General features: G+C 42.9%; 1 protein-coding gene across 1 annotated transcript in view; it reads right to left on the reverse strand.

The window, feature by feature from the left end:
• Positions 1-12,157, reverse strand: part of LOC134295667 (zinc finger protein 850-like) — a 74,293-nt gene extending 62,136 nt beyond the window's left edge. Inside the window, exons 1-2 of the mRNA XM_062968793.1 lie at positions 11,041-12,157; positions 9,083-10,598 (exon numbers count right to left, since the gene is read on the reverse strand). Of these exons, the coding sequence (XP_062824863.1) occupies positions 9,083-10,598; positions 11,041-11,199 (1,675 nt within the window). The 5' untranslated portion in view covers positions 11,200-12,157. The remainder of the gene's footprint in view (positions 1-9,082; positions 10,599-11,040) is intronic.
• Between the last annotated feature and the right edge of the window lie 1,753 nt (positions 12,158-13,910).

Raw genomic sequence — 13,910 nt, forward strand, 5'->3', positions numbered from 1 at the left:
CTGTGTTCATTGTTCTCTGGATACGGGTGAACTACAACTCCCAGATTCCCAGGTCAATAACCCTGAAACCATGCCAGTATTCACAGTTTGTCATGTTAGATCTGTGTAGCAAGTTTGGCCCACATCTCTCACTTGCTGGGTTCAGTCTTCTCTGGATATGGGTGAACTATAACTCTCTGATGCCAACGTCAATCACCCCAAGTTGGCAGCGTTGTGTCTGTGTGTCACGTTTGGTCCACATCCGTCACTGGTGGGGTTCAGAGGGCTCACAAAATACAGGTGAACTATAACTCCCAGAGATAAAGGTCAATCACTCCAAAAGCCCAGCAGTATTCCCAGTTGGACATGTTGAATTTGTGTGCCAAGTTTGGTCCAGATCTGTCATCAGATGGGTTCATTGTTCTCTGAATAAAGGTGAACTATAACTCCTGGGTGTCAAGGTCAATCACCTGCAAACCTCACCAGTATGCACTACATGACTTTTTAGTATTCTTCTGAATTAGCTTAGGTACTCTGGAAGGCCCAGGTTAATTATCTCTGGAGGATAAGCATTGGAAGTACTGTACGCATTGTTTGATATTGGGTTTCATGAATGGACAAATATTTTGACTTTTATTAATATAGCTTTCCTTTCAAAGGAGCTCTCCAATGTACTCAACTTTTGCAGGAGAACAAGACTCAGTTGTCAGGATGCAAAAAGATTAGCATTCTCCAAGCTGCTCTTTTTACACCTGACCACAACAAGCCGGATGAAGAAGACCATTTAGCTGGGAAGGCTGATTTATGACAGGGTGGGAAAGGACAAAAGGAAAGGGAGGTGTGAATGGAGAAGAAGAGATGTGAAGGGAGGAGGGAGGCAACAACCCAATATACCGGGGGGAAAGAGCGGAAGAGGGGCAGTAGAAGCTTGTGATGTCTCATGGGCCATGTAGTCCCGTTCCTAGTACTATTGTGGCAGACGAAGAGGAAAACTTGGGTTTCCCACCGATTCAGCCAGAATTGGAGCCCCTGCACCTGCAGGATGTTTGCCCTCAAGAAGTCAGCCAAACAAGCCTTGGGTAGAATTCTCCCCCGTTCTCTCGCCGGGATAATTATAATAGAGATAGAGGCGCTAGGGAGGCGAATCGCCGAAGCGCCAGAATCGCTGCCAGACAATTTTAGCTGATTAAGTCTGTTTCCCTTGGGAAATCTTAAGGAGTCATGCATCTGGACACAGTTTGGGTTTCACTTCTTGTTCCCCAGGGAAAGTGTTCCTTGGCGGGAAAGCAAGATCCTATATAGGTGTTTACCCGCAAGGAGATCCTTGCGGAGTCAATTCGTCAGCTTCGGGAGTGAGATCGTGTGTGGACTACGCTACTCCAGTTCCTTGTTTCCAGGACCTTGTTCTAGTTCCAAGCCTGCCTTGTTCCCCGGACCTCGCCACGGACCCTGTTCTTGCTTCTTGCTTCTTGTTGCCTCGAATCAAGTCTTGTTTGCCAAGAATCTAGTTTGTTTTCCAGCCTTGTTGTCAAGCTCCATTGGACTAAAGGACCTTGTCATTTCCCCACACTTTGCTCGGCAAAGTGTGTGTTTCGGTTATTGGATTATAACTTTGGACTCTAATATCACATATTGGACATTGATTTCCTGGACTAAATTTGACCTTTCCTGTAAGGTCTACCTCTGAACTATATTCTTCACTTGTTTTTATTGACTTTATATATTCCTTTAATAAAGATATTAGATAGATTCTGGTCTCTGTGCATGGTTATTGGTGCTCTGCAGCCTGGGTCCTGACAAAGCTTTGCAGTCATCTTGGCAAGGCGGTTTCAATAACGTTTTCCATAGCTCCAAACTGTGTGAGCCTATCTTTGTGTCCTACACCTTCCAGGAACTGACATCAGTACCTCGGAGTGGCCGTTTGTTGGGAAGGCTTAAATTATATACTCCAGCATTGCAGGAAGGGGGGGTCAGAGTAGATGACCTTCACATCTAATATATACTGCCTGGGAGAGTGATGAAGTCTCCACCTCTAAAGTTCTGTGAAACAGAGGCCAGGTGGCCATTTGTTAGAATGGCTTAAATTGTATAGTTCTGCATGGCAAGAAGGGTGGGAGGGTCAAGCTAGATGACCATTGAAGTCGCTTCCAAATCTAATATACCACTTTGGGTTCCCTTAATAGAAGAAAAGGGGCCGGGCTGTGGCGCAGCTGTTGAGCAGCTGCCTTAAATCACTCTGACCATGAGGTCATGAGTTCGAGGCCAGCCCGTGGCGGGGTGAGCACCCGTCAATTAAAAATAAAAAATAGCCCCTGCTCGTTGCTGACCTAGCAACCCAAAAGATAGTTGCATCTATCAAGTAGGAGATAAGGTACCACTTATAAAGTGGGGAGGCAAGATTAACTAATTTACAACCTGGAATGAGGAAGTGCCGTCAGTGTGGATGATGAAGCAGCTGCTCCCCCCTGTGGCCAGAATCGAACATCCCCTCAGGAGAAGGTTAAATTGCCTCTGCGTCTGTCTGTCTCGGTCTCTGTTTGATGTGTTTATGGGCATTGAATGTTTGCCCTATGTGTGTTATAATGTGATCCGCCCTGAGTCCCCTTCGGGGTGAGAAGGGTGGAATATAAATACTGTAAATAAATAAATAAATAAATATAAATGTAGTATGTGTGTGTATGGGTGTGTAAGTGTGTATATATATTTATACCCTGTTTCCCCTAAAATAAGACATCCCCAGAAGATAAGACCTAGTAGAGGTTTTGCTGAATTGCTAAATATAAGGCCTCCCCCAAAAATAAGACCTAGCAAAGTTTTTGTTTGGAAGCATTCCTGCCAAACAGAACACCAGAGTATGCGGGATTGCTAAATGTACGTACCATAAAGTGTTGTACATGGAAATATTGGTAGTAACAAGAAATTCTTGATAGGATTCAGTTTGTCTGGTTATGCTGGTTTATAATGACAACTACTGTACAGTATATAATAAATGTTCATTTTTTTGTTCAACAATAAATGTGAATTCTTCTTCATGGAAAAATGAGACATCCCCTGAAAATAAGACCTAGAGCATCTTTGGGAGCAAAAATTAATATAAGACACTGTCTTATTTTCGGGGAAACACGGTATATACAGTATATACACATACATACTGACTGGGTGTCTGACGGAGTCTCCTTCACTACAATTCCATAAATAGATGCTGGGTAGGCTTAAAGTGTATATTCCTGCATTGCCAGGGGGGGTCAGACTAGATCACCTTTGAAATCCCAGCCAAATCTAATATAGACAGCCTAGGAATCTGGTGGAAACAGTGAAACATTTTTTTAATCAATTGGACAAGCCTAACAACTACTTTCAAAGGAAGGACCACACAATTAAACAGGAAATTGCACTTTCAAACCAGGAGCAGAATATTTTTCCCTCTCTAGAGGCCTTTAAACAGAAGCTGAATGGCCATTCTTTGGGAAGTGTCTTCCTGCCTGACAAAAGGTGGCCAGACTAGATGACTTTTGAGGTCCCTTCCAAATCTAATATATACTGCCTGCGAGTCCGATAGTCTCCTTCTCTAGAGTTCGGTGAAACAGTGGCTGGGTGGCCATTTTTGGGATGGCTTAAATTGTATTGTCTTGAATGGTAAAAAAGCGCCGTCAGACTAGATGACCTTTGAAGCCCCTTCCAAATCTAAAATAGGCAGACTGGGAATCTGGTGGAATCTCTCGTCTAGACTTCCTTAACCAGAGCTGAATGGCCATCTGTTGGACAGGCTTGGATGGTGTGTCTTCCTGCCTGGCATGACCTTTGAAGTCTCTTCCAAATGTAATAGAGACTGTCTGGGGTCTGATGGAGTCTCCTTCTCTAAAGTTCTGTGAAATAGACGCTGGGTATAAAATCCTGGAAGGTCTTATTTAATTTACCCTATTTATTCCCCACCTTTCTCTACCCTGAAAGGGACTCAAGGCGGCTTACATATTGCAATTATTCAATGCCTTGCATTACATACAGCTACTAGCTGTGCCCGGCCACGCGTTGCTGTGGCTGATGGGAATCATTTGTTGACCAGTTGGAATAGCAGTGAATAGCCTTGCAGTCTTAAAGTCTGGGTGTTTTCTCCTTACGTGAATCCTTGTTTGGTGAGCTGGAATACAATGGAATAGGTTTGCTGCTTGGAAGGCTGGGTAGTTGCATTGTAGGGAAATGGTTTTTTAGCCAATTTGAATGGCACTGAATAGCCTCGCTGTTTCAAAGACTGACTGCTTTCTACATAGGGGCATCCTTTCTTGGGCAGGCTGAATGAGATGGAGTAGCCTCATGGCTTGAAACCCTGAGGGTGTACTATGATGGGGAAACGTTGGTTGGTTAGGTTGAACAACACTGAATAGCCTTGCTGTTTGGAAGCCTGGTTGTTTCCTGCCTGCGGGAATCCTTTGTTGGGAGGTGTTAGCTGGCCCTGTTGGTTTCCTGTCTGGACTTCCCATTTTCAGAGTTTTCTTTATGTAATGTCCTGATTTTAGAGATTATATTGTTGCTTCCTGTCTGGGGGAATCCTTTGTTGGGAGGTGTTAGCTGGCCCTGTTGGTTTCCTTTCTGGAATTCACATTTTCAGAGTGTTCCTCTTTATTGAATGTTCTGATTTTAGAGATTATATTGTTCTGTATTATTACACCACAGTAATTGTAGATATGATATTTGTTGCCTGAGAGCACAGGCAGGCGGAAGAGAGACAGAGGCCCAGGCAGGTGAGGCTGGGAAGGGAGGTCCTTCGTCCGAAGAGGGGAAAAGGGGAGGGAGGGTCTAGGACCCTTTAAGACACGGGGGGGGGGGTCTGTTCCCGACCTTGAGGCCACTCCTTCAGGCCTCTATCTCCAAAAGAAAATAAATTGTTAAAAGAAAAGAAACCTTGGTCCTAGCGGCCTCCCTCCAGCCTGGCTCTTCGGGGGGAAAGGTTCCGGCTCTGGCTCTCTCCTGGCTGGGGCCGCCCTGAGGCCTGCGGGGCACGGAGGAGGCTGCGGTGCTCTTCGTGGGGGGGGGGGGGCTTTCTGGAAGCCCCCCCCCCCCCCGCATTCGCCTCTGCAGGCCTCAACATCAAAAAAAGAAAAGAAAAAAGAAACCTTGGGGCCTCACGGCCCTCCTCTTCAGCGGGCGTCACAGGCCCCAATGCGTGGAGGCCCCTCCTCCTCCGACCACCATGGGGCCTTCCAGCCAGGCTGACGGCTGGGGTTTTAAGGCCCCGTGGAGGTTTTTGACGGGATTTTTAATTGTATCAACCTAGAGGCGTGGATGATGGGTTGTGTTGTCCAGTTTTGAGGTTGGGGGCCCCGTAGTTTAGTTGTTTTGCTCGGTGCCGCGATTCCATCACTCTTTTATATATATAGATTAAATTTAAAAACAGTTGAGTTAAAAAATTAATATAGATTAAGCATTTAAAATGACATTCAGTGTTAAACTCACGCCATCCAAAGATTGTCATCCATGCCCGTTCCATAATCATTGCACATAATCTGGTCTCCCAAAGCCTGGTCACAGAGCCAGGTTTTTACTTTCCTTCTGAAGGCGAGGAGGGAGGGAGCTGATCGGATGTCACGAGGGAGGACGTTCCACAGCCTGGGGGCCGCCACTGAGAAGGCCCTGTCTCTCGTTCCCATCAGTCACGCTTGTGAAGATGGCGGGACCAAAACCAGGGCCTCCCCAGACGATATTAATCTCCGAGGTGATTGGGTACATTCAGACAGGTAAGCTAGGCCGGAACCACTTGGGGCTTTGTAGCCAGCTGAAATAAATCACTTTGAGTTTGAGGCCAGCCCGTGTCGGAGTGAGCACCCAACCATTAAAATAAAAAATAGACCTGCTCGGTGTTGACCTAAGCAACCCGAAAGATAGTTGCATCTATCAAGTAGGAAATTTAGGTACCACTTATGTGGGGAGGCTAATTTAACTAATTTACGACACCATAAAAATCGTCCATCAGTGTCTGGAATGAGAAAGTACTCCATCAAGGACTCGCCATCACCGTGGATGATGAAGCAGCTGCTCCCCCTGTGGCTGGAATCGAGCATACCTTCAGGAAGCTGGAGAAGGTTAAATTGTCTCAGCATCTCTGTCTTTGTCTGTATGTTCATATGGCATTGAATGCTTGCCATGTATATGTACATTGTGATCCGCCCTGAGTCCCCTTCGGGGTAAGAAAGAAAGACAGAATATAAATACTGTAAATAAATAGGTAAATAGTTGTGTGCTCCCTGTACGCCACTCCGGTGAGCAACCTGGCTGCTGCTCGTTGGACCAGTTGAAAATTCTGAACAGTCCCAGAAGCCCCCCAGGTGCACAATAACTATAACAAAATAGTAACAAAATAGGGTTTCTCTCGTTATAGTAACAAATTATTCACTAATGATACTTTAGAAACACTTTAGAAATGAAACGCCCATGCTCCCATTTTGTAATGATTACAGAAACATTTTTTAATCAATTGGACAAGCCTAACAACTTCTGTACTTTCAAAGGAAGGACTACACAATTAAATGGGAAATAGCACTTTCAAACCAGGAACAGAATTTCTTTTCCAAATTTCGTTTCATAGTACCTTTTGCTCCCAAAGATAAGGTCTTATTCTCAGGTGATATCTTATTATTGGGAAAACAGGTTTCTTTAATACTTTAGTTATTATTTATTTATTTATTTACAGTATTTATTTTCCGCCCTTCTCACCCCAAAGGGGACTCAGGGCGGATCACAATGTACATATACATAGCAAACATTCAATGCCATTAGACAAACAACATTTATAGACAACCACATATAGACAGACACAGAGGCAATTTAACGTTTTCCAGCTTCTGGCTTCATGAGGGTATGCTCGATTCCGGTCACAGGAGGAGCTGCTGCTTTATCATCCACTGTGACTTGGGTCCTTGATGGAGTACTTCTGCACACTGCTGGCGTCGTAAATTAGTTAAATTAGCCTCCCCGCATAAGCGGTACCTAAATTCCTACTTGACAGATGAAACTGCATAGGTCAACAGAAGCTGGACTATTAATGGTCAGAAGCTTACCCTGACCCGGGCTTATGAATCCTTATAACAATAATAATAATAATAATTATTATTATTAATACCCCAAAGTTAATCTGTTAATGCACACTCCCCTATTATAATATCACACCTGGATTATAATGATTCCTTATAAATAATAATTATTATTGCATTTTATAGAATATTTTAAATAATTTTAGCTATGTTGTAACCAGCCTTGAGGAAAGGACGACAAGAAATAAGAATATTGTTATTACTGTATCATCATCATCCGTGAAAACTATACCTCTAAATATGGAGGGACAGTTGAACTGAAATGCTGGATTCAAATGTGCAGCAATGAAAACCAAAGTCATACCAGAAAATGCAATAGATGATCAAAACACTATTACAGTATCATCTCACTTATCCAACATTCGCTTATCCAACGTTCTGGATTATCCAACGCATTTTTTTAGTCAAGGTTTTCAATATATCGTGATTTTTTGGTGCTAAATTCATGAATACAGTAATTACTATGTAGCATTACTGCATATTGAACTACTTTTTCTGTCAAATTTGTTGTATAACATGATGTTTCGGTGCTTAATTTGTAAAACCATAACCTAATTTGATGTTGAATAGGCTTCTCCTTCATCTCTCCTTATTATCCAACATATTCGCTTATCCAACGTTCTGCTGGCCCGCTTATGTTGGATAAGTGAAACTCTACTGTACTTTAATAACTGAAGTATCAAAATCAAACCCAGAGGCATGTAATCAACATATAGATGGAAAACAATATCCCAAAGGACCTTAAATTATGTATTAAATCCCAGCTGTATCTGCCTTTCCAGTCTCTTCTAAATTCCTTTTTGCTAACATGTTTTTTATTAAGAAAATGATAAACATAGTAATTTATATACACTGCTAAAATTATACAGCTCACTGAACGGCCCTCCTGGTCAGGCGGAAGGCAGAACAGGGAGTGAAATTACAGCCTGAAGACACAGGTCCACAGTCTGGGGGTGTTCCTGTACTCATTATTGTTGACCCTGGAACCCAGATGTTGGCAGTGGCCAGGAGCACCTTTGCACAATTAAAACTTGTGTGCCAGCTGCGCCCAAACCTTGAGATGCCAGATCTGTAAGGAGAATGGATGCTTATATTATTAGTTGTTTTAGTTCGGTATTCACAGGGAGAGATCTAATTTGGCTTTCTTTCTCTTTAATTTTGTTGGGAATCTATTGAGCAGTTAAACTCAACCCTCTCTTGGGGTGATTTCACCAAAAATATAGCAGAGTGCCAGAAGGACACTTCACAACCAGCAGAAACTTACGTGTGGTGAGCTGGGATAAGCCTCTGTTGCTTAGGAAGGCACAGGACTGCAGAGCCAAAAATATAAGTTCAAAAGGATTTACTGAAAGAAAAGAAATACATTCTGGATAGGAAAGCTCTAGCAGCTAACTAACTTTCTAAATCTCATATTCTAAGGAAATTAAAAGGTAAAGATATCCAAGAATGTATGCATGCAGCTACATCTTGCCTGGAGAATGGCAAAATGTAGCTGCATCCATACATTCTTTTATATCTACTCTAAACAGGAGACAAAAGGCAGAAGAGAAGGAAAAATGGATGGATTACATCCTCTGCGGGGGGAAAATTGAGAGCCAAATTGACAAAGAAAAAACATGGCTGTGGCTCACAAATGGAACTTTGAAAAAGGAGATGGAGGGTCTGATTCTGGCAGCCCAAGAACAAGCCCTTAGAGCCAATGCCACCAAGCCAAAAATGAAAAGTCGACGAGAGATCCCAAATGTAGACCCTGCAGATTAAACTATAGATCACATCCTCAGCTGCTGCAAGACGATTGCACAGACAGACTACAAGCAGAGGCATAACACCGTTGCTCAGATGATTCATTCGAACTTGTGCCACAAATACCATCTGCCTGCGACAAAGAACTGGTGGGATCACAAGCTGGAAAAAGTTAGAGAGAATGAACATGTCAAGCTACTCTGGGACTTCCGAATTCAGACTGACAGAGTTTTGGAGCACAAGACTCCTGACTTCACGATCGTGAGTCCTTAAATGTGAACGTAGACCTGAATTATGAGTGAAACTCCGTCCACATTCCGAGCATTCAAAAGGTTTCTCCCCAGTGTGAGTTCTTTGATGCGAACGGAGACTTGAATTATGAGTGAAGCTCTGTCCACACTCCAAGCATTTATAGGGTTTCTCCCCAGTGTGAGTCATTTGATGTGAACGTAGACTTCCATTATAACTGAAGCACTGCCCACACTCCAGGCATTTATAAGGTTTCTCCCCAGTGTGAGTCCTTTGATGCGAATGTAGATTTGAATTCTTAGTGAAGCTCTGTCCACACTCCAGGCACGTATAGGGTTTCTCCCCAGTGTGAGTCCTTTGATGCGAACGTAGATTTGAATTCTTAGTGAAGCTCTGTCCACACTCCAGGCATGTATAGGGTTTCTCCCCAGTGTGAGTCCTTCGATGTAAACATAGATCTGAATTCCGAATGAAGCTCTGTCCGCACTCCAGGCATGTATAGGGTTTCTCCCTAGTATGAGTTCTTTGATGTGAACGGAGACTTGAATTCTGAATGAAGCTCTGTCCACACTCCAAGCATTTATAGGGTTTCTCCCCAGTGTGAGTCCTTTGATGAGAACGTAGACTTGAACTATGAGTGAAGTTCTGTCCACACTCCAGGCACGTATAGGGTTTTTCCCCAGTATGAGTTCTCTGATGCGTACGTAGACTTGAATTACGAGTGAACCTCTGTCCACATTCCAGGCACGTATAGGGTTTCTCCCCAGTGTGAGTGCTTTGATGCGAACGTAGATGTGCATTCTGAGCGAAGCTCTGTCCACACTCCAAGCATTTATAGGGTTTCTCCCCAGTGTGAGTCCTTTGATGAGAACGTAGACTTGAACTATGAGTGAAGTTCTGGCCACACTCCAGGCACGTATAGGGTTTTTCCCCAGTATGAGTTCTCTGATGCGTACATAGACTTGAATTACGAGTGAACCTCTGTCCACATTCCAGGCACGTATAGGGTTTCTCCCCAGTGTGAGTGCTTTGATGCGAACGTAGATGTGCATTCTGAGCGAAGCTCTGTCCACACTCCAAGCATTTATAGGGTTTTTCCCCAGTGTGAGTCCTTTGATGCGAACGTAGGCCTGAACTATGAGGGAAGTTCTGTCCACACTCCAAGCATTTATAGGGTTTCTCCCCAGTGTGAGTCCTTTGATGCTGCTGCAGTTGATCCTTCGTAGTGAAACTCTTTCCACACTCCAAACATTCATAGGGCTTCTCCCCAGTGTGAGTCCTTTTATGTCGCTGCAGATAATCCTTCCTATTGAAACTCTTTCCACACTCCAGGCATTTAAATGCTTTTCCCTTCATGTCACCAGTGATATGGCTGTCGTATTCCTTTGGAAAAATGCATACACTTGGCTCTTTTACCCCCTTCTTTATCTGTAAGTAAGAGCAAGGATTCAACAAGAACATCACATCGAGGAGATTTCTTCTTCCTATATGATTGGCTTCCTTATTGCATCCAAGAGGTGGCTTCATAGAATTCTCCTTTCCCTATTCAAAAAAGAAACAAAAGATCAGTAATGAAAGCCAGAAACCTACTTTACCTCCAATATTTTCCCCCTTTCCCTTCCTGGGTCATGTTGAAATGGAAATACCAAGAAATGCAGACATCAGGGTCTCAAGCGCATACACAGATACCAGCAAAGGCAATCACTTATCTTAAAAAAGAAGGGAATGACTCCAGAAAGAAAGAAGAAAAAGAAAGGGGGGAGAGGAAGAAAAGAATGATGGAAGGAAAGAGGGGGAAAGAAGGGGTCCCAGGTCTGCTTCCTGAGCATCCCAAGTTAGACGCCTGCTGCCATCAAAATTCCTGTCTTCTCCCAAAGGAATCCTACAGCCAAGCCTCATCCGTCTAATTCAAAACCACATTGTGACTTGTTGGGATGTTCACAAAATGAGTCTCTGCTGAAGAAAGCCCTCTTTGGCCACTCACTCTCTCAGATGCAAAGACAAGCGCAGCTCCATCCACATGGGCTTTTCCCCCTGCCAACCTCTTGGACCTTTGCCCACTTCCCCCTCTCCTTCCTTGTCCTCTCTCCAGGGAAAGATTTTCAGCAGCTGAAGGAGAGCTAGAGAAACACAGGTTTTTCATACAGGGTCCTAGGAATGTCTTTGCAGCGGCCAACGCAATAAATCCAGACCCTTGGAAGAATGGGCCTCTACTCTGGGCAATTCTCCCATAGAAGCCGCCTCACAAATGCCTTACTAAGCATGGGCAAAACAACCTGACAAAGGGGGAAAGCAGGTCAGCCAGACTTCCCCCGTGCAAGAACATGGGCCTATATGTCTGGCCTCCCAAAAGGAAATCCTAAGATGGTGGAGGGAGGGGGTGTTCCCTGGATGCCTTTTGGAAAAACGCCTTCAAGTGGTCTCCAAAGGCCCCAAATGTTCTCTGCTTCCGAAAGGGGCACATCTTCACTGTAGAATGAATGCAAACTCACACCTCAACTGCTGTGGCCCAATGCTCTAGAACAGCGGTCCCCAAACTAAGGCCCGGGGGCCGGATGCGGCCCATCGAAGCCATTTATCCGGCCCCCATGGCACAAGGGCAGAAGGGGGTTGGGCTAAATGACACAAGGGGTCTCTTTTTCTCTTACAACCCTTATTATTATTATTATTATTATTATTATTATTATTATTAACATTGAGGCTGGGTGGACATCTATCAGGGGCAATATTAATGGCTTTTGGTGCACAAAGGCAGAAGGAGATAGAACTAAACGGCCCAAGGGGTCTCTTCCAACCCTCTTTATTATTATTATTATTATTATTATTATTATTATTATTATTATTAACATTGAGGCTGGGTGGACATCTATCAGGGGCAATATTAATGGCTTTTGGTGCACAAAGGCAGAAGGAGATAGAACTAAACGGCCCAAGGGGTCTCTTCCAACCCTCTTTATTATTATGATTATGATTATGATTATGATTATTATTATTATTAACATTGAGGCTGGGTGGACATCTATCAGGGGCAATACTAATGGCTTTTGGTGCACAAAGGCAGAAGGAGATAGAACTAAACGGCCCAAGGGGTCTCTTCCAACCCTCTTATTATTATTATTATTATTATTATTATTATTATTATTATTATTATTATTATTAACATTGAGGCTGGGTGGACATCTATCAGGGGCAATACTAATGGCTTTTGGTGCACAAAGGCAGAAGGGGATAGAACTAAACGGCCCAAGGGGTCTCTTCCAACCCTCTTTATTATTATTATTATTATTATTATTATTATTATTATTATTATTATTAACATTGAGGCTGGGTGGACATCTATCAGGGGCAATAGTAATGGCTTTTGGTGCACAAAGGCAGAAGGGGATAGAACTAAACGGCCCAAGGGGTCTCTTCCAACCCTCCTTATTATTATTATTATTATTATTATTATTATTATTATTATTATTAACATTGAGGCTGGGTGGACATCTATCAGGGGCAATAGTAATGGCTTTTGGTGCACAAAGGCAGAAGGGGATAGAACTAAACGGCCCAAGGGGTCTCTTCCAACCCTCCTTATTATTATTATTATTATTATTATTATTATTATTATTATTAACATTGAGGCTGGGTGGACATCTATCAGGGGCAATACTAATGGCTTTTGGTGCACAAAGGCAGAAGGGGATAGAACTAAACGGCCCAAGGGGTCTCTTCCAACCCTCTTTATTATTATTATTATTATTATTATTATTATTATTAACATTGAGGCTGGGTGGACATCTATCAGGGGCAATACTAATGGCTTTTGGTGCACAAAGGCAGAAGGGGATAGAACTAAACGGCCCAAGGGGTCTCTTCCAACCCTCTTTATTATTATTATTATTATTATTATTATTATTATTAACATTGAGGCTGGGTGGACATCTATCAGGGGCAATACTAATGGCTTTTGGTGCACAAAGGCAGAAGGGGATAGAACTAAATGGCCCAAGGGGTCTCTTCCAACCCTCTTTATTATTATTATTATTATTATTATTATTATTATTATTATTATTATTATTAACATTGAGGCTGGGTGGACATCTATCAGGGGCAATACTAATGGCTTTTGGTGCACAAAGGCAGAAGGGGATAGAACTAAACGGCCCAAGGGGTCTCTTCCAACCCTCTTTATTATTATTATTATTATTATTATTATTATTATTATTATTATTATGATTATTAACATTGAGGCTGGGTGGACATCTATCAGGGGCAATACTAATGGCTTTTGGTGCACAAAGGCAGAAGGGGATAGAACTAAACGGCCCAAGGGGTCTCTTCCAACCCTCTTTATTATTATTATTATTATTAATATTATTATTAACATTGAGGCTGGGTGGACATCTATCAGGGGCAATACTAATGGCTTTTGGTGCACAAAGGCAGAAGGGGATAGAACTAAACGGCCCAAGGGGTCTCTTCCAACCCTCTTTATTATTATTATTATTATTAACATTGAGGCTGGGTGGACATCTATCAGGGGCAATACTAATGGCTTTTGGTGCACAAAGGCAGAAGGGGATAGAACTAAACGGCCCAAGGGGTCTCTTCCAACCCTCTTTATTATTATGATTATTATTATTATTATGATTATTATTAACATTGAGGCTGGGTGGACATCTGTCAGAGGCAATACTAATGGCTTTTGGTGCACAAAGGCAGAAGGGGATAGGACTAAATGGCCCAAGGGGTCTCTTCCAACCCTCTTATTATTATTATTATTATTATTATTATTATTATTATTATTATTATTATTATTATTTTTAACATTGAGGCTGGGTGGACATCTGTCAGAGGCAATACTAATGG

This window comes from Anolis carolinensis, chromosome 1, assembly GCF_035594765.1.
Source record: "Anolis carolinensis isolate JA03-04 chromosome 1, rAnoCar3.1.pri, whole genome shotgun sequence".
NCBI lineage: Eukaryota > Metazoa > Chordata > Lepidosauria > Squamata > Dactyloidae > Anolis > Anolis carolinensis.